The following is a 24715-nucleotide window of genomic DNA, read 5'->3' as shown; positions in this document are numbered from 1 at the left end:
CTGGGAAATTACTGATCATGAAAAGCTATTTTAAAAACATGGAATATACAAAAATATTATAAGCTCCCTAAATGAACAGCTGTGAAAACCATCAATTATGAAAACATCTTAACTCTTTATAATGTAGCCACTAACAGATAAACTGGCTACATTTTAAAAATTTACTTACAAATCAATTGTTCAGACTTCAATTCCCAATGTTATAAAAGAGCTATTAGGTTCCATTCCCTTAGCAAAATACCCCTCTTCACAATGCTCAAAAAAGACATCTGCACAAGAGACAGTAGCTATAGGCATAAATCACTTTGCAAATAGTCTTAATTTGTTAAACCAAGTATCAATACAACTAGGGAGGAGGAAAGAAACAGACATGCAGAATGGCAGAAACTCCAAGAAACTCAGATGATAAGCGTATAACCAGGAGGAGGCAAGACCACCCAAAGCACAAATTGTTCTCTTATGTTGAAAATATGAATGGCCATCAAAATATTAAACCTCGTGAGAGTTCTGCTGATTATGCTAGAGAAGTAGGGACTTGAAACAAATTTTCAGTCAATGTTACTGGGTCAACAAATCACTCAAGACTTTTGATTAGTGCCTCTTCATTCTAAATGGGTTGAATAATTAAGCAAAGAAAAGTTCCTTTATTTCCAATTTGTCTCCATTTAATCACAGAGTTCAATGATTCTCAACCCCAGGTGTATATTAAGAATCACACGGGCTGCTTAGAACAAAACAAAAACTATGCTGGGCCTCCCGCCCCAAGAATCTGATTTAATGGGTCTGAAGCAGGGCCTGGCATAGATATATTTAATTTCTCAGGTAGTTCTAATGTATAGCCAAGGCAGAAAACTTGACTTAGCTAATACTAGTTTAATTCTTATATGCTAATTATATTTCTTTGTATACCAATTTATTTTTTAAAAAAGGTAAATGACATTTATACTCCATCTTCCATCTAAAAATGACGAATTAGTATAAATGTTTAAAATATGTTAGGACTTTTTTCTCCCCCACTTGACATTTTCCATTTATATACACATATATCACTAATTTACTATATGGTTAGAGTTGTCTTGAAAGATTTTCATCAAATTGCTGACCATGGTGTTTTTCTTAGGTTATTAAGACTTAGAACAATTTTTAGTTCTCTCTGTACTTTTGCTTGATTTTTAAAAATATGCATGTATCACTTTATAAGAGTACCTTTAAAGTTTCAATTTCAAAACGCTAAAGCGTTCATCTTGAAATTTTAAAATAATAAGAAAAGTTAACACTTTTAACTAAAACTAGAGGAGCTGGCAAATGTTCTTAGAAAAGTTTGTATTTTTCACATCTTAGCCATATGTACTTTGGGTTATTTCCAAAAGAATTTTTTCTTTTCAAATTCATAACAATAGTCTTATTCTTAATTATTTATAACCATAGAAAGGATTTTGACAATATTTAATATACTTACACAGACTCTGTATCCTTTTCCTTTTTAATTATTCCTGGTAAACCAAAAGTCTTTCTTTTCCTTGGTCTTATACCTTAAAATAAATGTATATTGTTACAGAAACATAACTGTTCGTGATAAATATATTAAACTTAAGAATGCATCTTGTATCTTGACACACAATTTGCTCATAACTGTTGATACTAAATTTGGATGAAAGAAAGTATCAACTGCTAAACCCTAATATTTAAATAAGTCATAGTCTGTTTAAATTTTTCTTATGTTGATATAATATAGCCTTTTATTCACCAAAAGGTTATACATAGAACATTGATTTGATCAGTGAAATTCTCTCTTCCCCTAAATCACCTCAGGCAAAATAAGCACTTGCAGATATCTTAAGACTTCAAAGAAAGTACATTATTCACTATATTAGATTTTGTTATAAATGCAGGTCAAATCATGTTCCCGGTATAAAGGGTCACAAAATATAAATGTGTTGTTTTAAATGAAAAGTTGACAACAGATCCATTACCAGTACGACATGGGAAACTTATAATACGGCATTCTTTTGTCCATATGTTATCTCTAATACAAATAACGTTATAAATGGATCCAACCATAAATGAGGAACAAATACCATCTCTATTTTGCCAAATATGGCAGTTCTTCCTCTTCTTCTTGCATGACAAATTATTTTTTAAACGTCAGTCATGCTATCAATCGTTAACAGAATTCAGCACTTAAAGCTTAGCTACTTAACTCTTTGAGAACTAGAGTACACCTAAGCTAACCTCTCACCTTACAGATGAGGAAACTCAGAGTATTATTTTTGTTTTTTTAACTCAGTGTTATACAACTAGTTAACACTACAGCCAGGATTATAATCCAGATGTCTTAATATAATGTACTTGCTTTCATGCAAAACTAACTCCCTGAACCATTTATTTGCAAAGCATGTTATAATATTTTAAAAATAAATACATTTTTATTCTCACAGAGTGTTATTTATTATAAACATTTTTAAAGCACTTTTAAAATTCTTTTAAACTTCTGAAGAACTTTTAAAGTTTGAGTACACAGAACTTAAATAAGTACTGCTCTTAGTCATACAGATGGTAATTATAAAAAGTCTAGGCCCCAGAGCTCGTTGACTGCTCAGTTAATAACCTTACACACAACAGCAAACCATTTCTCCATATTCTCACACAGGTCTTGGAAAAAAACAGAAGACTGATTTCAAATTATTTCTAGCAGCTCACACAGTAACATTATAAAACATAACAAAAATTGCAGACATCTCTTGGGTTTCAGACTATGAAAAACATCAATTTAAATAGGAAGGGTTGTGGATCCTTGCTCTAAGTCAAATCATCGCCTATTTTGAATGACAGTAACATAAGCATTAACACATAACCTTATTAATTACTGAAATGTTACCCATTGTAGAATAAGCAGTATACATCAATATGTAGTGACATTAGAATGTTTAAAGATTGATATCAGTGGAGAAAACAATCTCAATGCATATCTGCAAACAAATACATGTTATATTTAATCTTCTAAAAAATCTATATTCTAACACACTAATATTCCTTTGGGCAAACCTATTTTTATTAAGTAAACATTAATATCTGCAGGTCTTCAAACCACATTCACATTTTTTACATCACTCCATAGACATGCTAACACCAATGGATAGCAGCCCCTCTATTCAGTAAACAGAAGCTATTAGCTAGCTCCCACACATTACAACTAGTCAATTTACCTTCAACTGCACTAGCAGGGTCACATTCTTCAAATTCAATAAGGCCTAAAAAGAAAAAACATGAACAAGTACTGGTTTAAAAAAAAAAAAAAAAGCTGGTAGAAAACAATCACATCAGATCCCATTACATCTTTTTAATTGTTCTGAAACATGTTCCAGTGTTACCTGATAGTGTTAATTAAAATATCAGCAATAATTTAAAAATCAAATAAGCCTAACACTGAAAAAAGACCGAGACTAGCCTATATCATGAACACAATTTACTGACAACCCTTTATATATGATACCACAGAACTGGAGACACAGATTTAACATGTAGTTTCTGTTTTCAATAAATATCAGACTAAAAATGTATGTTCCACTAAATGGTCACTTTAGCCCTGCCTTATTAAATGGTAACTGGTACAACCTGCTACATCAAGAAATTTAAAAACAGAGCCTGAAGTAACGAGTGGATAATAAGGACTTCCCTGGTGGTGCAGTGGTTAAGAATCCGCCTGCCGATGCAGGGGACACGGGTTTGAGCCCTGGTCCGGGAAGATCCCATATGCTGCAGAGCAACTAAGCCCGTGTGCCACAACTACTGAGCCTTTGCTCTAGAGCCCGCGTGCCTAGGGCCTGTGCTCCGCAGCAAGAGAAGCCACCGCAATGAGAAGCCCGTGCACAGCAATGAAGAGTAGCCCCCGCTCGCCACAACTAGAGAAAATCCGCACACAGCAACAAAGACCCAACGCAGCCAAAAATAATAAATAAATAAATTTATTTTAAAAAAACCCAAACAGTGGATAATAGAGGATTTCACTACTGGTCCTTCTGAGATGTTAAGCTTAACTATAACTACATGCAAATTCACGATCAGAGTTCTCATTGATCATTCCATTATGAAAGAAAACCACTAATGAACAAGAAAAATTTCTCTATTAAGTAGGAGCATTTAAAGTATTGGCTAAAGTGTCCTGCTTCTTACCCCCAAATCAAAGATTTACTTCCTCAGTTCCAGTTTTTATTCAAAAAGAGTAGATTAACATTTAGTGATAAACAGAATAAAAGTCATAAATGTGAGTTGATAAACAAGGTCTTAATCAATTAACTGGCAATACCTTCCCTACTGGGGCATTCTTATGACATATATCATATGACTAAAAAAAAAAACACTCACTACTTCCATCCAAAAAATTCTTAGAGTCAGAAAACAGCCCAATTAAAATTTCAAGGACTTCAAGTCCACTCTGTAAATCTTTAAGCTAAGAATTCTTTAAATGAAAGGGTAATGAGCTTGTTCTTAGAATCCTTTAAAGGCCTATATTAACCGTTTACAAAGAGATGAGAACTGAAAGATCAATAAAGATAAAGAATTTTAGTAGTATGTGCATCTGATAAACAGCAACTTTTTGCTTGGTGTAAGAATTATTAAGAATGAAAAATTTCTACTTAAATTACCAACAGCTTATTATGTGTTATTAGTTTTATCACTTACTAACAAAGCTTGAGAGAATATAACCACCCATCAAAAAAATATATAGTATATATTAAGATCTTTGGATGTTATCACATATATGAAAATAGTAAAGGCATCCATTAACTCTATAAACATCAGTCCCTTCAAACAAAATTCTACATTTTTTCCTCACAAAACATCTCTCCTATACCAGATATCTTGATCACTGTTCTCTTTATCTTTTAAAAACATCCTCTTAAAATCCATTTGAAACAGAAAAATATCCAATAAAAATAAGCTATTCAAAATGACATTTTTGAAATATAAGATGCCAAATCCTTTCAAATTGTAAAATATATATTAAAACATTTTAACTGAGTTCCATCCACACATAAGCTTTTCTATTAAAAACAGAAACACTAACAGTTTCTAGAAAAATAAAACTAAATATATACTCTTAAAAAAACCATTAAATCATGCATGAAAAAGATTTTGTTTTTCAAATGGCATACGCTCCACATGCTGCTTCACATGGCAAAGCTCTGCGTGCCTGGCTCAGAGCCAGTTGACAGCTCAGCTGGATATCAATGCACATTCTGACCCCCCTTGTAGCATGTCACTTCTGAACTGTTTCACAAGTAGAAAGTTTATTCACCATTTCCCCCAAATGCAGTACACCGCCCATCATTCTGCTCTTTAATCATAAGACAAGTTACTTTTTTTGAAAGTACCAGAGTGAGAGTCAGAAAGAATAGTTTGCTACCACTGGAATTTCAACTGTTTTAGGCTCAATTAATTCTGTTGTCAAAATAAATAAGTGTTCTTAGTGCTTAGATTTTATGCTGGGCTGCAAGGGCAATTTAGTTTGTATAAAAGCAAATAAGACCATTTTGGCTCTGTCTCCTGATGCTCTTTCATACATTATCTAAAAATGCCATCATGAGTTCAATTAAAAGCAGAAGAAATTAAAAGCAGACCTCAAAGAGGGCAACGATCCAAAGCAAGACAATTCTTACACATGATGCTTTAATCATATGTAGGAATAAATTATTGCTAGCAAAAGAGAAAGAGAAAGTCAATAACCTAAACAATTCATCCAAACCTAATTTGGATCAAAATTTTTAAGAAATGTTACAGAAGGAAAGAATTTATTTAACAGTAATCTTTAATCACTGCATGTATTTAATCACTACATGAATGAGGTAGAGTATTAAAAAATGTTAAATACTGGGCTTCCCTGGTGGCGCAGTGGTTGAGAGTCCGCCTGCCGATGCAGGGGACACGGGTTCGTGCCCCGGTCCGGGAAGATCCCACATGCCGCGGAGCGGCTGGGCCTGTGAGCCAAAAGTTAAATATTTAATTAATAGTTTCCATTGTTTTGGAATCAATTCCAAATCTCAGGTCATCAATAAAATCTGCAACTTTGTCTAGCTATAAACTGGCCTCAGAACTCAAATAAGAAGTCTGGGCTACCCATTTCAAGTATATTTCTGCATATATCCAACTAAAACCACAGAACACCAGTTCTAATTAAAAGCCAAAGTAAAACATACAAACATGGCCAGATCCCAAAGTCTAACAAAAAGTGATGATAATGGGGAAGGGGTGGGGGAGAGAGGAGGGAGAGGAAGGGACAAAGAGAAAGAGGGTGGAGGGAGGGTGACTCAAACAATGGGAGTCAGTGACATTTTCAAGCTTGCTCCTGGGCCTATGGAACAGAACACAGGCACATTGCTAGGTACCTGGGATGATGAACCGGGCAAGCTAACATGAAAAAGAACATCAAAGTCTTGTGGTGGTGTGCAAAGGGCACGGAAGTTCAAGTCCTGGTTTTGCCACTTGCTTTTTGGCTGATTACCTTGGACTAGTTACCCTTTTGAACCTAGGTCTTACCATTTTTATGAATGATATGGGGGGTGATAATAATACTTTTTGTTATATTTGCTTTCTCTTTCTCCCTCTATACATACTCATACTTGCAGTTTTTTTTTTTTTCTTTCACTTGTTAAATCATTTGAAAGTAAGTTGCAACATCAATGCTACTTCATTTCAGGAGTATCTATTTTAATAGCGGGCTTGTAACAACAATTTCCTCAGTCCAGTGGTTCCAAATCCCAAGTCCTAGCTGAATCTTCTAGAGCAATGCTTCCTGTATCAGAAACACCAGGAGGGCTTGTTAAACCACGAATTGTTGGGCCCCACCTGCAGAGTGTCCTTTACAGAAGGTCTAGGTTGGTGCTCAGGAATTTGCATTTTAAACAAACTCCCAGGTGATGTGGATGGTCCTAGGATCACACTTTGAGAACTACAGTCCTAGGGATTCCCTGGGCCCACTGCCAGATATTCAGTAAGTCTAGACAGTGCTTCTCCAATTTTACTGCACATACAAACTGCCTAGGGATCTCACTGAAGTGCAGCTTCTAATTCAGTAGGTCTGGGGTAGGGCTTGAGAGTCTACACTTATAACAAGCATCCACTGATGTAATGCTACAGGTTCTCAACAATGGCCGTATGTTAGAATCAGACGAGTTTTAAAATATAGTGATACCAAGGACCCACCCTAAACCAATGACATCAAAATTTCTGGGATAGTGCACTGGCTGTTCGTTTTTAAATTTTTATTATTATTTTTTTATAAAGCATTTGAAATATATATATATTTATTTATTTATTTATTTTTGGCCGCGTTGGGTCTTCATTGCTGTGCGTGGGCTTTCTCTAGTTGTGGTGAGCAGGGGCTACTCTTCGTTGCGGTGCGCAGGCTTCTCACTGCGGTGGCTTCACTTTTTGCGGAGCACGGGCTCTAGGCACACGGGCTTCAGTAGTTGTGGCACACAGCCTCAGCAGTTGTGGCTCACGGGCTCTAGAGCACAGGCTCAGTAGTTGTGGCACACAGGCTTAGTTGCTCTGTGGCATGTGGGATCTTCCCAGACCAGGGCTCAAACCCATGTCCCCTGCTTTGGTAGGCGGATTCTTTTTTTGTTTGTTTTGTTTGTTTTGTTTTTGTTTTTTTTTGTTTTTTTTAGTCTGACAAATAAAGTTTTTATTTCAGACAGATTTTTAAAACCCTATGTCTCATCTTCATTCTTTTTCTTCTTGTATTAGACCATAGAGTGTATTCCAGCTTTACTGTTATCCAACCCAACCAATACTTTGTTTTTTGGCCTTTATTTTTCCCTCATCCACTTGCCTTATGGTGGAGAGAAACATATCTGTGTTGCATATTCAGGTCTCTTTCAAGTTTTTTATCACAACATACACATTCTATTTCATTAAACATTCAAGCAATTCTGAGTTAAGTGGACACCATAACATTATTCTATTTACTTCTCACAGTATCAGGCTTAATTCTTTGGCAGTGGTGTTTGCAATTATCTATGTTTAATCCATTATGATCTAATGACTTCTCTCAACATAAATTTAATTAAATGTTCATAGCTTGACAACTGTGTGTGAAGCATGATGCAAGGGGGAACAAAGATCAATTTCATGTTTGCCCCAATTTCAAGCAGCATATCAGTAGTGAAGGAGACATGGGATACAATTATAGAAAAGACTATGATACAAGTTGTGTTACAAGTGATGTAATAAATGCACAGCTCCTTGGAAGCAGAGAAAAGAGAAACTAATTCTGGCAGGTGCAGTTAGGAAGAAAATTGTGTAGACTCTGGAGAACTGGCAAAATCTGGCAGGCGGATTCTTAACCCCTGCGCCACCAGGGAAGACCCTGTTCGTTTTTTTAAAAAAAGAGAAATTAAAAGGAAAGGGAAAATATTTTCAACGAATGATTCTCACAGGTATCCAAGGCTTGAGAAGCAGTGATGAGACAAACTTAGGAACCATGGTCTTAAATCAAAGGAATGGGTTTTTAACCATGGAATTTCAGTCACTGTTAAACCTTCTAAATTTTCATCTAGTTCTCCAAACACAGCATCTTGGCAGTGAAATATAATCTCCTCCTACATCGGAAATCTTACACTGCCTCCATACCCCCAGACTGAGTCATGTTTTCACTTTCTGTGATCCTGATGAAACCTTTAAGGCTTATACTCTGCTCACTATAATCTCTTTTCTCTGGGAACTTCCCCCTTCCTCAGGAGTGGTACAGAAGCCATGACCTAGTCAGAACAGACTGAATTAGAAAGAAGGTTACCCCAATCCAAGACTACCTAGACCAGTTTCTTTCTGGTCTAGAAGAGGGATAAAAACCTGGGTTAATTCTGAGCTGTGGCTACAATTAAGGAACAAGTGAAAATACCCAGAAATTACTAGGCGATCACTTTACATCATATACCTGGAGAAGCAAAGAAAGCTATTCTGCAAAGAAAAAAATAAATAAATAAATAAAGCAGTAAAATGCAGAGACTCAATAAAGGAAAAATGATACCTAGTGTTCCTACTGGTGTGGGTTTCCTTCTGCAGCCTGGCTATATCCCTGATTTTGAATCCTTGGGATACCTCAGTTTCTTTCCCATAAACTTCCTTTTAAGTTCAGATTGATTTAACTTCTTTTACGTACTGCAAAAACCTCAAACTCTGTCCTAATTCTTATGCATATGTAAAAATTGTAATCAGCTTACTTTTTTACTTCTATTTTTTTGTCAGTGTTTATACTTCAAGTTAATGAACTGAGCTTTCCTTAAAGCCTGCTCAAAACAGTTTAATCTTTACTTCACAATTTAGGATTCTTATTATGATGATCAGTTACTGTGCTGTGATACGACTGCAGATGTAGTTAGTGCAGGATATCAGATTAAATGATTTCTGAATCCAAGAAGAACAGCAGAATCAACTTTTGAAAAAAGATTACATATTGTTATGAGCTTCACAATTCTAACGTATTATGACATACCTGCTACTATACTACACAAGAAGTACATTCCCTAACAAAGAGTTAGGCAAAGGTCTTCTGTAAAAAGTCAAGATGGTAAATATTTTGGACATTGTAGGTCATAAAGTCTGTCACAACTAGTGACCTCTGCTGTTGCAGTGTGAAAGCAGTCATAGACAGTACATAAACAAGTGTGGCTGTGTTCAAAAAAACTTTCATGGACGCTGATATCTGAATTTTACAATTTTATGTATCACAAAATACTGTCCCGTCCCCGCCCCCGCCCCCACCCCACTGCCAATCATTCTTTGCTGTAGGCCTCAAAAAAGAGGCAAAGCTCAATGTGGCTCGGTGGCCACAGTCTGCAGACTCCTGCTCTAAAAGATAATCACTATCAGGAGGCATATGCGTCCCACAGGGCAGAGTTCTATGCCTCTGTCCTAGGTGGTTAGGACGCAACAGGTGAAGGTGTACTCCTTCATAAAGTGAAGCTTCTCTGTGTTATTTTCTTTGGGAGTTCTCCTCTTTTACTCTATGTGGGCTAATCTACATTATCCTCTTCACTAATCATCATCCATTCTTCTTTTCTCTTTCTCTAGTCATCCCCACTTGCTATCAAATAGAAAAACCAAGTAATCACAAAATATCTGGTGTGGTTTGTGGGTCTTTGATCTTCTTGGCTATTTTTAATTTTGCTTTCTACGAAAGGGTTTCTACTCCTCTGAATTAAAAAAAAAAATTTCATGGAGAGAGTGGAAGGAGGTTCCATTTATAGGTTTGGCATTACTCTTAATCCTTGAGGGGTCTGGAAAGATGATCACTAGTTTTTTTTTTTTGTTTGTTTTTTAATCTATATACTTGTACCCTATACTTTATTCTTTTTTCTTTTATTTCCCATTTTTATTGAGATGTAATTGACATACAGCTCTGTATAAGTCTGTTATACCACATAATGACCTGACATACGTATACTGTGAAATGACTGCCACAATAAATTTAGTTAATATTCATCTCCTCATACAGTTAATCCCCCCAGTTGTTTCCCTTGTGGTGAGACCTTTTAGGGATTACTCCCTTAGCAACTTACAGATACACCATGCTGCAGTGTTAGCCAGAGTCATCATCTTGTGCATTACATCCCCAAGACTTATTTATCTTATAACTGAAAGTTCGTACCTTTTGACCACCTTCATTCAGTTCCCCAGCCCCACACCCCCTGTCCCCCTGACACTGGTAACCACTGATCTAATCTCTTTTCACTTTTTTTGAATTTTATTTTTTTTATACAGCAGGTTATTGGTTATCTATTTTATACATATTAGTGTATATATGCCAACCCCAATCTCCCAATTCATCCCACTGCCACCACCACCCCCATACTTTAAAATAATATACCTAATGTAGAAGCTAGAATATTCCAAATATCTAAACTAATAAATTAATTTCACATTTAGCCAGTCTGACCACAAGAATCTCATTTTTCCCTTTCTCTTTGTGGCTGGCTGTTTCAATATTTTATGTCTACCTTTCTGGGGCTTTTTCTATTTGTATCTTTAAACACATTATAGTCCCTGGAAGTCCTCAAATGGAAGCTATAAACTTATATTATCATATAATGAAAATATAAATAAACTCTGCAAAAAAATATTTTATTTAAACATATTAGACAATGGCCTACCAACTTTAAGTTATCTATCCTTGTTTCTTATAAATGGAAACTTGCTTAACTTTTATGAAAAGTATACAGTGAAATTAGCGGACTGACTGTAAAACAGGAAATTTCAAAAATATGGATTTTAATCTCCTTTTACAACTAAAACATATGAGAATGGGTAGAAATACTAGGATAATGTTGTAATTATACTAGGATAATTCAAAATTAGAAAACACCTGTTTATTCATGACTGTTTCAGACCACAGGTGCTTTGATATACTCAAAGCATACACTTAAAGTGACTCAAATTCCAGAAGGCAAGGCACTACAACACTGAAAAAGTAACGACAAAAACAGTCTGGAGGTTCCTCAAAAAATTAAAAATAGAACTACCATATGATCTAGCAATTCCACTTCTGCATATTTATCTGAAGAAAAATTACCATCTCAAAAAAATATCTGCACTACCATGTTCAGTGTGGCATTATTTATAATAGCAAAGGCATGGAAACAACCTGTCTACTGACAAATGAATGGATAAAGAAAATATGGTGTGTGTCTATATATACATATATATGTGTGTGTGTATATATAGACACACACACATACAAACAAAATATTCAGCCATAAAAAGGAAGGAAATCCTGCCGTTTGTGACAGCACAGATGGACCTTGAGGGCATTATGCTAAGTGAAATAAGTCAGAGAAAGACAAATATTGTATGATCTCACTTACATGTGGAATCTAAAAAAAACCTGGACTTATAGATACAGAGTACAGATGGGGGGTGTCCCCCACTAGGCAAAACGGGTAAAGGTGGTCAAAACATACACACTTCCAGTTATAAGACAAAGTAAGTCCTGCAGATGTAATGCACAGCATGGTGACTTTAGTAAACAATACTATATTATGTATTTGAAAGCCGCTAAAAGAGTACAGTCATCCCTCAGTATCCAAAGGCAATTGGTTCTAGGATCCCTGCAGATACTAAGTTTCGAAGATGCTCAAGTCCCTTACATGGCATAACACAGTCAGCCCTCCATATCCGTGGATGTGGAATCCTCGGACAGACAGGGCCAACTGTAGTCCTTAAAAGTTCTTATCACAAGAAAAAAAAATTTTTAACTATGTGTGGGAATAGATGTTAACTAAACTTACTTTGGTAATCATTTTGCATTACATACATATATCAAGTCATTATGTTACATACCTTAAAGCTAATACAATGTTATACGTCACTTATATCTCAATAAAAAAAAGTAATGACAAAAATGACACTACATATAATTAGTATAAAATAGTCTCAATGAATAGGAAAAAAATTTAATGCTCTCAAAGTGTTTGATTTACATAGGAGAACTGAAGACATAAAGTTAGAGGTTATATATCTCAACAGATAACTGACTAAAGAAATTTTTCAGTGCAAGAGAAATAGGTTAACTTTCAGTTATACAAAGTTTTTAAAGAACTGGGCCTCTTGTTTTCTTTTTAAAATGTGTATCCCGTAGGCCTAAAACCAGTTTACAGAGGAACTCATCCACCAGAGGGAGCCCTTACAAAACAGGAGAAAAAAATGTTAACAGTAAAATAGTATATACAACTCAAGGTTAGAGTTACTTCTTACAAAACAAAATCCACAATCACGTGTTATTTTTCTGAGAAACACAAAATTTCCATCACTGTAATGGACTCCCCTCTAGTGACATAAATAGAACAAATATGTACGAAAGAGCTGTAACTCTTCACCCACAAGTCAACTGAAGAAGTAATACTTATTCTTTCCATTCCACACCCACACCACTCCCTTTTTTCCCCTTAAATTAGTTCTAGGATCACTTATTTTGAAAATCAGTCACATATACACAATGTCAACAGTCAGCCTGACATATACACAATGTCAACAGTCAGCCTGAAACAGTCACCTAATTCTGGGTTCAGTAATTCTAGGAAAGCCCATGTCACCACAATCTTCACTTCCCTCTTACCATTTAGTTACAGAAATTTTCTACATGCCATATATCTTAAGGCCATTAAATTTAAATTTATAAACAATAACCAAGAGTAGCTAACTATTAATCAGGTATGTATTAATTTTTAGAAAATACCATTTATTAAGTACTCAATAAAAACCTCACAACCACCCCATGAGGTAGGTACTATTATTATCCTCACTTTATAGATGAGGGTACTGAGGCTTATAGGTCTCACGGGTAGTAAAGAATAGACCACAAACCACAGGGCTAAGTAGTGTGCTACACCACAGATAAGAAAGTAACTGAACTTTTTCTTGAGATAATTGTAGATTCACGGTACAGTTCTAAAAAAAGAAAAAAGAAAAGAAATACAGCAAGATTCCTTGTATACTTTGCCCAGTTTCCTGCAATGATAACATTTTGCAAAACTACAATACAATGTCACAAACAGGATACTGATAATGATACAATCTATCAATCTTATTCAGTTCTGTCTAAGGCATTTTTAACCAGCCAATACACATTTGCTTTTATTCTATCAATACTTCTAAATGCTCTATATAAAAATTCTTCAATTGTTTTTACCTCTCTTAACTGGTTTTCACTTACAATTTAATCTTTACAATGAATTTTAGGGTTTCACGCTATTTTGTAGTTATGTATCTCAGCATCCTCATTCTCCTACATATGTAAATTTAGGTAGTTCTTTTCTAATTTCTCCAAAGCATGGGCCTTGAGGTCAAGGATCCTGAAATTTAATCCCAGTATTCTGGCATGTACTTAGCTTTGGCAAGTAATTTAACCTCTCAATATTTCCATCATCTGTAAAATGGGAATAACAGTACCTACTTCAAAGAGTTCCTGAAGATCAAAGTTTGCCTGCAAAGCAGTTGACATAGTACATGGCACAAAGTAAGTATTCACTAAATTTAACCATAATTACTTACTATTCCTTCACCAAGACTTATCTAATAGCAAATCCATCCATTCCAACCTCTTTAACATGCTAACCTTACCATATATGCCCATCTGTTCATTCATTCAACAAAAATGTACTGTTTACACATAATAAAGATAAACACATGAATCAAAAACAGAACTTTTCTTCATAAAAGCACAATTACTAAAATTTAAGGTAGACAACAACAATGCCAAAAAAAGGTACAAAGTTCTCTGTTTGATGGTGGAAGTAACACATGACCTGGCTTTTTAAGAATTTATTCATTTGAAAAATGAGTGGGATATAGCATTTTCTAGAGCAGACGTAAGGGCAACTAAGGTACCAAGGGCAAAAGCGGGGTATGGATAGGAAACAGCAAGCGATTCAGGTTGGCTGCAATGGAGGGTGCCAGAAAAGAAAAATGGCAAGTAAGACTAAAGATTGGACAAGGGCAGGGGCTTCCCTGTTGGCGCAGTGGTTAAAAATCCGCCTGCCAATGCAGGAGACACAGGTTTGAGACCTGGTCCAGGAAGATCCCACATGCCGCAGAGCAACTAAGCCCGTGCGCCACAACTACTAAGGCTGCGCTCTAGAGCCTTTGAGCCACAGCAACTAAAGCACGCGCGCCTAGAGCCCGTGCTCTGCAACAAGAGAAGCCACTGCAATGAGAAGCCCACGCACCGCAACCAGGAGTAGCCCCTGCTCGCCACAACTAGAGAAAGCCTGCACGCAGCAATGAAGACCCAACGCAGCCAAAAATAAATAGATAAATAAATAAATCTATTAAAAAAAAAAAAAGATTGGGCAAGGGCAGATCCCAAAAAGCTTTGAATCTAAGTCCAGAATCTAAATTTCATTCTGTCTATAATGAAAAGTCAAAGATTTATGAGTAATGCCATTATGAGTTCATAATTATATACCCAAACCATTAATGTGCTACAACATGTAAAACAGACTAGAGAAATCTCTACTGTGCCAGTATTTAGAAACCTGCTGCTGTATTCAATGAGGTAGGTAAGAAGGAAGGTCTGAAGGGAAAAATACTAATGGAATTGAAACAATACAATTTGAAACTTAACGAAACGTGCGAAAAAGGAAGTGAAGATGATTTAGGTTTCAAGCCTTAGCTGTGAACTGCACTGAAGAACAATGGCTCCCAGACTTCTCTACAAATCACATATTCATTTTTCTGAATTCTAAACTATACTTTAACTTCTTTACTGGACTGAATAATTTTTACCTGTGGAATGAAAACAAGTATCTTGCAAGAATATGGTAGAGTAACCAATAGATTCAAGAAATCTAGAAGACTTGGGACTTCCCTGGTGGCACAGTGGTTGAGAATCTGCCTGCCAACACAGAGGACCTGGGTTCGATCCCTGGTCCGGGAAAATCCCACATGCCGTGGAGTAACTAAGCCTGTGCGCCACAACTACTGAGCCTGCGCACCACAACTACTGAAGCCTACACACCCTAGAGCCTGTGCGCCGCAACTACTGAGCCCACGTGCTGCAACTACTGAAGCCCGCATGCTCTATGGCCCACGTGTTGCAACTACTGAGTCCGCGTGCTGCAACTACTGAAGCCCACATGCCTAGAGCCCACGTTCAGCAACAAGAGAAGCCACCGCAGTGAGAAGCCCGTGCACCACAAAGAGTAGACCTCACTCGCCGCAACTAGAGAAAAGCCTGTGCGCAGCAATGAAGACCCAGTGCAGCCAAAAATAAATAAAACAAAACAAAACAAATCTAGAAGACTGTAAGTATGCTGAGCAGGAGAAGAGAATGGTGCTTATTATATTTGATATAACATAACATGCTTATTAAAAGTAAGATTAAGGAAACCCATAATCATTTGTTCATAAAATAGGAACCAGGATGCCTATACTCACTGGTATATTCCCCAGTGTCTAAAATGGTACCCAGAATACTATTAGCACCCAATAAATAAATTTGTTGAATATATATGTGAATGAGGAAAGAAAAGTTATTAAATTTTACGAAATGTTCTCCACTGGCCTCAATGCTCTGAGGGCTTAATATTCTCTCCCACTCTTTGTCTCATTAAAATGGGCTTCTGTTGCTAACTCTACTTTTGAAAATATAAACTGTAATATATTAATTTAGTAAAGGTATGATAACCACTTTAAGTAGTACTAAATTATTAACTACTGAAGGTCAAAACAAAAAACCTAACATACCATCAGACACAAACAAAGTAAATGATATCTGAGATTTCACACAGATTTTTAGGTATCTCCCAAGCTCCATTTTGCAATTTTGGAATTTAAAGGCAAACACATTTGTTACTGGATGGGAAATGTGAATATGTTTCCTTGCAAAGTTTGTCATCTTACCAGGTCTTTCCTTCCCAGTGCCTTTTGACTCAGCAAATTTTTGTATCAAGCTTTCAACTGTAGTGTTAGCCATGTTATTCATAAATTCTTCATGGACCTATTAAAATGAAATAAAGATAAATTTTTTTCACTTTCCATAAATATTCTTACTGTATTTCAGACAAAACTTCCACAAAACAATTAAAATTCATTATACCAAAATATATGTATTTTGACCCAGAGCGTTTAAGAACTTTCATTTGCCTAATATGCTCTGTTACCTAACTCTGTTAGTAGATCTATGGATACAAACCACATTTTACATGAACCCTTAACGTATGGTCTCACAGCCTTAGAAGTCAAGGCAGTGTCCTGTTCCTATCTTTGAGTGTTTTAGGGACATAAATCTTACGATAAATAAAACTTATACAGCAATGAAAATAGTATTAGAACTTTAGTAACCAAGAATAACAGAATTCATCTTTCTCTACTATATTTCAATGCACCCCAAATGTCATCGTTAAGGCACTTTTATATTTTTGGAAATTTTCTAAGCACAAGCTCTATAACTTATTGAAGTTGCTATGCTAAATTTTAAAATAGTAAAACTTTGTAATAAAGAAATATTCAAAAATTGTTAACTTCAGAATTTTAACTCCATAATTAATTTAAATTATCATCCTTGATAGGATGGTAAAATCCAGGTTATTCTGTATTTAATACATGTAAATACATATTCTTTACCTGAAATAATTCAGTATCATGTTATGAGTTATGATTTTTAGAGTCAGAAGTGAACATAAAATTCTCATGAATCAGTTCAATAAAAGTAAAAACGTACCTGGCCTATTTGTAAATGAATTTCCTTTATAGCATTTGACAAGGATCCTATAATTTCTTTTATATGAATGAGATGAGTTTCTTCAATATCTTGAAATTTCTGGGTAGCGAATATAAAAAATTACACACACACAGATATATTCTGAAATCAAAACACTTTTTAGAAGTCATCTTAATACAGCTAACCAAATTTGTCAAGTTAGCATCAAAAAAGTTAACTTTTTGTTACATCATTTCTCAGGCACATATGACTTTTTCAGAATCAGAAGATACCACAAATTAAAATCTATAATCATGGTCAGAAAATTAGAAGGAGACCCAGAAGAGAATAGTGTCAAAAAACCAAGGGAGAAGTATTTCAAAAACTGAAAAACAATTAGTTTGCAGAGCTAAAACTACAGTTTACTTCTTAAGACTTTACAATCTAGCCCATAGACTTTCAAAAAGGTCTAATTCTGGAAATGTTAATACATAGTCTCCAAACGAGACAGTCTATGGTCAAAGAAATCTGGGAAAGCCTGTATGTATACTCTGTCCCAGCAGTTCTCTACTGAAGGTAGAGATGATTCAGATGACCTGGAGAATGTTTTCAAACTATAAAACAAATAGATCCTCCATGACTACTTAGGCAATGGGCTGGAAAGAGGTAAGAATGTTGTTTGGAAAAAAAATCCCAGGTTATTCTGATATTTACTCCCCAGAAGAAAACCACTGCTAGACTTGGCTTCACAATAAATGTATTAAAAACTGAAGTAACTGAGAAATACTAAAGTAACAAAACTTGTTTCACTCTGCTTAACCCAGTGTGTTCCAAATTTCTTTGACCATACAACCCTTTTTTCTTCTTCTCTGAATATCTATTAATATCTCACAGAACAATAATATTCCTCAAAACAGGATTTGGGAAATGTTGAACTAGTCATTTTCAAACAAAAATACATTTGTCATTTCCAGTGCACAAACCTGATTACCCACTTTCTTGCCAGATTACATTAGTTCTAAGGAGCAGGCCTAAATGTTTGCTATTTTTCCCTAGTTTATCAAATTAAATTCCCTCACCCCATATTTAATGTCCAATTTTCTTCAGCACTGAGTTACGTGACCAGAAATCACTAAGCCAAATAAATAATCATGTCTATATTTGTGTAAAGGGTCTGAACTTCTAAAAAAAAATCAATTATGGTGAAATTAGTTTTGGCAGTAATGCAACAAAGTCCAAAAACTTAAATCCATTTTATTCATGAGGAATGATGAGTTAAAATAGAGTGCTTGTCTTGACTAATTCTGACCAAGTCCAATGAGAATACCAATACTGCAAGATCCTGAATTACTCTTAAGAACTGAGGAACACTCAGGAGGAGCATGATCCTATTTTACGTTCATATTATAAGAATTCACCCTCTGCTTAAATTTCTGCAATTTAATGAACAAGATATTTTCTCATAGACAGGTAGTCCCAAATCCAGGAAAGCTTGGTCAAACAGGCACTAATTTCAAACGGATGATCCCTAATTCCAAGGAAACTTGTGCCTTCTTCTTATTCTCTTTTGAAACACCTACATTGAATAAGTCAGATCCTTAATAATTGAGAAATATCTTGAAGCATGAAGCCAAACAGAAACTAAAAGCATGATTCAGCTACAATCTTGAAACTGTGCTTTATTTTTGGTGGGAGGACTGCTGAATATCAGAATTCCTCAAAATTAGTGACTACGAAGTAAGTGCAGAGTTATTCAGCAATGGGAATATAGTATCAAGTGTTTGAATATAAATGAATAAATCTTCTTGAACAAATCAGAGTTCTTCCTCCTTGCAATTTCAAATCCACTGTGTTCATATGTACTGTTATATTAGATTTTTTAAAAAGTACAATTTTTTCAGCCAGGAGAGATATAGAAAAGCACTCTAATACTAAAACTCCTTAATCTGAGGGTGTTGCTCAAGCAAATCTCAAATTTCCTTGAACTAGCCATCTAACTGTTCAAAGTAAACAAAATCTCCTTACTGTTTCAAGTTTTTTAAGTGTCATTAACTGACAGTGGTGAAAAGCATAAGCACAGAGTCACAATTTTAATCATGCTTATTCTCAACTCAAATGCAAAAACTTACATCACAAGTACTCCAAGTAAATTCTAACTTCTTTCACCCCAGGTAAATATATGTCCTGCCACCCAAATTTCATTCTCACTAGATTGACAGGACCCTTCCCACTAGGATTAAGTCAACCCGCTTGGCCTGGAACAAAAGGAAAGTAGAGAAGCAAAAGAATTCTTTTCCCTTCTAAATAACCCAAAATAAAGTCTACTGTCTATCAAGAAACAAAAGTTAACCTGTCCTACAGTTGTGCGTGTGTGACAGACAGAGACAAAGAGGGAACACGAGAGAGAACACACATACACATCAGCACAGTATACCATCAACTTTAAAAGCACCATGGTTAAACATCTGCTCAAACAAATTAATGTTTCCATCTTGGAACTGGCAAGATAAACAGTTAAAATGCAATTTGAAAAAATGTAATGAGGAAGCAGAAAGAGATAAGGAGAGGGAAAGATGAGTGCTGAAGATTCTTTATAAGGTAATATATACAAACAAAAAACACTGACTCTGGGCTTCCCTGGTGGCGCAGTGGTTGAGAGTCCACCTGCCGATGCAGGGGACATGGGTTCGTGCCCCGGTCCAGGAAGATCCCACATGCCGCGGAGCGGCTGGGCCCATAAGCCACGGCCACAACGGGAGAGGCTACAGCAGTGAGAGGCCCGCGTACCACAGAAAGAAAAAAACAAAAACAAAAAAAAAAAAACTGACTCTAACAAATTCTAATTTGTTTTTTCAAATTAAATAACTGAAAGGCAAACATTTTCACTGATAGAAATTAATCATTTTGATAGGAAATTAACAAATCAATAATAACTGCCTTATAAATGAGTGTTCCTAATGATTTAAAAGATAAAAGAGAACTTGCTGAAGTCTACAATGACCTCAGTTGCTATAGAAATTGAAACTTTTTATCTCACTAGAGATGGAGCCTCATTTAACACAACTAAACCCTTCTTGAAACATTATCATTTCCGAGCTGCCATGACATTACATTTCCCAGTTTTATTCCTTCTCTGGCTTCTCCTACTTGGGTTTCAGCATCTCTTCCTCTCCCAAACTGACAATGATGAACCTCTCGGAGCTTGGCCATTATTTCCCCACACTCTATCCAAAGGTGATGTCATTATGGCTGTGTGTACTGTCCAGCCCCTATTTTATAAAGTCCCAATCCTTTATTCAAAACCTTTGGGACCAGCTGTTTTGGAATTTAAATATTTTGGATTTTTAAAAATAAAGATAACATGGTGTTACCATATATCTCATACTACTACCAACAGAATCTGCAGTGGCATCTGTTTATCAAACACTAAAGGAAAACATGTATATTCAGTCTAAGTAGGATAAAGAGACTACAAATTAGCCTCACATCGGTTCAAGTTTTGCTGCCAAATGAGTTCCAGGAAAAAGATTTTTGGTTTTCAGAGCTTTTGGAATTCAGAATTGTGGATAAGGGATGTGACTATTATGTCCAGGCAAGATTACTTACAGCCTCCAAAACTGCCCATCTGATGTCTCCACTTAGGTATACACAGCTCAAAATTAACATGTTCAAAACTGAGCATCTCATGCTCTTCCGACCCCTCAAACTAACAGCTCTTCATCTAGCCTTTGCCATTCATCTCTATACACACAGGCTTACAAGCCAAAACCTGGAAGAGATCTTGAATCCCTTTAGAATTCTCCCATTCACCCTACCCCTGCCATCTCCAAATGCATTCACTTGTCTCCTTCTACAAGGCCACCACACTGACCCTCATCCTTCTCACTGGACTATGATACTGCCTTCCAAATTGGACTCTTTTTTTTTTTTTTTTTTTTTTTGTGGTACGCGGGCCTCTCACTGTTGTGGCCTCTCCCGTTGCGGAGCACAGGCTCCGGACGCGCAGGCTCACGGGCGTGGCCATGGCTCACGGGCCCAGCCACTCCGCGGCATGTGGGATCTTCCCGGACCGGGGCACGAACCCGTGTCCCCTGCATTGGCAGGCAGACTCTCAACCACTGCGCCACCAGGGAAGCCCCAAATTGGACTCTTGATTCTCCTTTGGCCTCACTATAATCCATTCTTCATGAAACTGTCAGAATTAGCTTTAAAAATGCAGACCATATCATGTCACGTCCCTGCATACAGCTCTTCAATGTATTCCAACTGCTCTTGGAAGAAAACCTAAACCCTTACTAAAGCCTGGTCCTTGATTATCTCTTTAACCTCATTTCTAACCACCATCTCTCCTTACTCAGTTTCAGTAAGCATTTTTTACTTTCTAGAATGTGATCTCTCTTTTACACATCTGGGTCTTCACATCCATGGTCTCCAATGCCTAGAACACTCCTGCCCTAGAATGAGTCTCTTACTGATGCTTCGAGTCTCAGTTTTAAATGTTACTTCTCCAAAATGGACTTTCGTTAACTCCCTAATCCAAATTAGGTCAACCCCATTATTCTATCCCATGGAAGCTTGTTCTTTTCCTTTGTAACATTTATAGTAATTTGTAACTTTATATTTAAGCATACATTTAATGTCTGTCTCCCTCCCCTACACTGTATACTCCATGTAGAGCAGAGAGGATTTGTTTTATTTACATACATATTGTATACACCCAGCATCTAGCACAGTGCCCACAACATGGTAAGTAGAGATGGATGCATGATGCCTGCACACAAGCATGCAAGCCGTCTGTTTCTGAGGTGTGAATCATTCACCACTCCAAGCAAGAAGACTCCCTAGAATCCAAAAAGTCAGACTCATAAAGTCCTTCTCCACACTTACAGAGTGTCTACCATGAGCTGAAAACTGTTTTAAGTGCTGAGGAGACAGCAGTAAACAAATCAATCCCTGCTCTTACAGAACTTATATTTTAGTGGGGGAAGACAGACAACAAAATATATGGGTAGAAGAGCCAGTGTGCCTCACCATATTTCTAGCCCCTCAAACATGATGACTAAGAATGTTTTAAGAAGAGGTTCCTCCACCAGCCTCAGGGCCAGAGTGAAGAGCTAAGCCATGAGGAACAAGTAGCATGATAAAAAATAAACACTTGCTATTGTAAGCCACTGAGATTTTGGGGGTTCTCTGTCACAGCAGCATACCATCCTATCCTGTCTGACACAGTAAATTAAATGCTGTCAGATGATGACAGGTGCTAAGGAGAAAAACAAAACAAGAAAAGAGGACAAGAGGTGAAGGTAGAAGTTTCGGGTATAATTCATAAAAGGCACCCATCTTAAATCTAGGCCTTTAACTAAGGCTCTAAGAACATCAAATTGAATATAATTTATCCCAAGCTTATAGGAGACAGACTTTTTTTTTTTTTTTTTTTCCGGTATGCGGGCCTCTCACTGTTGTGGCCTCTCCCGTTGCGGAGCACAGGCTCCGGACGCGCAGGCTCAGCGGCCATGGCTCAAGGGCCCAGCCGCTCCACGGCATGTGGGATCTTCCCGGACCGGGGCACGAACCCGTGTCCCCTGCATTGACAGGCTGACTCTCAACCACTGCACCACCAGGGAAGCCCGAGACAGACGTTTTTTAACTGATTGTCTGTCTTCCCTTACTAAAATGGAAGTTCTATGAGAGCAGGGATTCTTGACTGTTTTGTTAACCACTATATCCTCAGCACTGAGTCATTTCCAGTTTTCTTCTTAAGTATAAGTCAATTTTAAAACCCATACATAATCATTACTGTCTTCATCATCTACCAATGTCCTCATTTTCTCCAATGCTCCTTAAACATTCTAGTCAATCTGAATAATCCCTTATGATATTATAACTATTGATTCTTGGTCTTCAATCTCCAAAACAAGATGTATATTTTTAAAACAGCATTATTAAAACACTGAGACTGTGCATTTTAACATTTTTTAATACTAAAAAATTTTATGACAGAAAAATTATATTATTTTTATCACTAATATAATTTATTATAATTTACAAACAATAAACACAAATATCCTGTTTTAGATTTAAAGCCTTAAAAATACCAACCTGAGCTGTTTCTGTCATTTTCTGTTCAAAATCAGCTTTTCCTAATGCATATTTTTCCACATAGAGTTTATAGGTATCTGTAGCTTTCTTAGACTTAACAGTTGCCTGTAACAAAACAGAAACATTTTGAACTATACAAAATATTTTTTATTTCCTGATATAAGTTTATATGAAATAATAATTTAAGTGCATTTTAAGAAATGAGGCCTATGTTGAGTTCAAGATGACAAAAACTAATACCTTTTTTTAAGTCCTCCTTAGTGGTATTTTTTGTTACAGTCACACAATAATGCAGAAATTAAATGCTAATTCTCTTGTCTGATGGAACGTGCTTTAAAAAGTTAAAATACTCTCATTTTATAACCCAGAGTAAGATCACACAACCACATAATAGTACAATGTTACTAAAAATTCAACAAACAATACTGTGACAATACCCTCAGAATATGCTTGACACTCCTTTACACACCTGTGAGTCTTTCTTCCTTCCACAACAGATATTCCATTTAATGTCTGATCAGTGACTATAAAGCTAGCTCAAAAGTTGAAAAAAAAAATCAATTTTCCTTGAGGTTTCTCAGTTTCCATTGTGCTCTGGAAAATCTATAAATTTGTTTTTAATCATTGCCTATTTTTCAAGAAATTGTTACTGCATTATTATACTTCTAATTTTATCAAAGTTACTTACTCAATAAAAACTTAATAATATGTTAAATATTAGGCAGTGACGAATATGAATACAAATTATATAGAGATCTTTTCTTCAGGGACTTCATAGAAGAAGTATAACCCATATACATAAACAGCTAGAAACTGGTAGAAAGTAACAAAGAAGTAAAAACAAATTTTATGGAAGATGGACATTAAGGAAGAAGAAAAACTATGTGTCACTTGTAGGTTGGGGCAGACATGTGGCTATCAAGAAATCTGGTTATTCTCAAAGGAATGATCAATTTGGATACAGGAAGTTTGAAGGGAAGGGGTGTTGAAGTAAATAAGAGTTTAAAGAAGATCAAAAAAAGAAAAGCTATAGCATTTCAAGATAAAAGATCTCCACTTTCTTGATGAGGTAAGAGGGGGTCTGCTACGAGTGAAGAAGAGTAGGGTAGGGTTGGGAACTTCAGGAGAATAAAGAAAGTTTCAAACCATGGTTGTGGAGGATGCAACTGGTAATAACTACAGGAGTAAAAGTCTTGCAAAGAGCCACTGAGGGCTAAGCTGCAAAACTTGGAATTTGTGCAGAGCCAATCAGAGCCAGTAGGTAATTATCTCCAGCTATGTTCAGGAGTCTAAGAATAAGTATTTGAAACAGAAAGTTGGGTTTACCTGGAGGTTTGGGGTGGGCAAGCGATGCATACAGTCTTATTCTTTAAAAAGGCAACTCTGTACTCTCTCTAAAATATAACTGCATATATTATA

General features: G+C 36.1%; 1 protein-coding gene across 1 annotated transcript in view; it reads right to left on the bottom strand.

The window, feature by feature from the left end:
- The window catches only part of FCHO2 (FCH and mu domain containing endocytic adaptor 2), a 113554-nt gene that overhangs the window by 50110 nt on the left and 38729 nt on the right, over positions 1-24715 (bottom strand). The window contains exons 6-10 of the mRNA XM_079915687.1: positions 23297-23401; positions 17219-17317; positions 16399-16495; positions 3207-3251; positions 1460-1532 (exon numbers count right to left, since the gene is read on the bottom strand). Of these exons, the coding sequence (XP_079771813.1) occupies positions 1460-1532; positions 3207-3251; positions 16399-16495; positions 17219-17317; positions 23297-23401 (419 nt within the window). The remainder of the gene's footprint in view (positions 1-1459; positions 1533-3206; positions 3252-16398; positions 16496-17218; positions 17318-23296; positions 23402-24715) is intronic.

The sequence above is a fragment of the Stenella coeruleoalba genome, assembly GCF_951394435.1.
Source record: "Stenella coeruleoalba genome assembly, chromosome: 3".
NCBI lineage: Eukaryota > Metazoa > Chordata > Mammalia > Artiodactyla > Delphinidae > Stenella > Stenella coeruleoalba.
The sequence above is the reverse complement of the archived record's forward strand: the minus strand, read 5'-3'. Positions and strand labels throughout refer to the sequence as shown.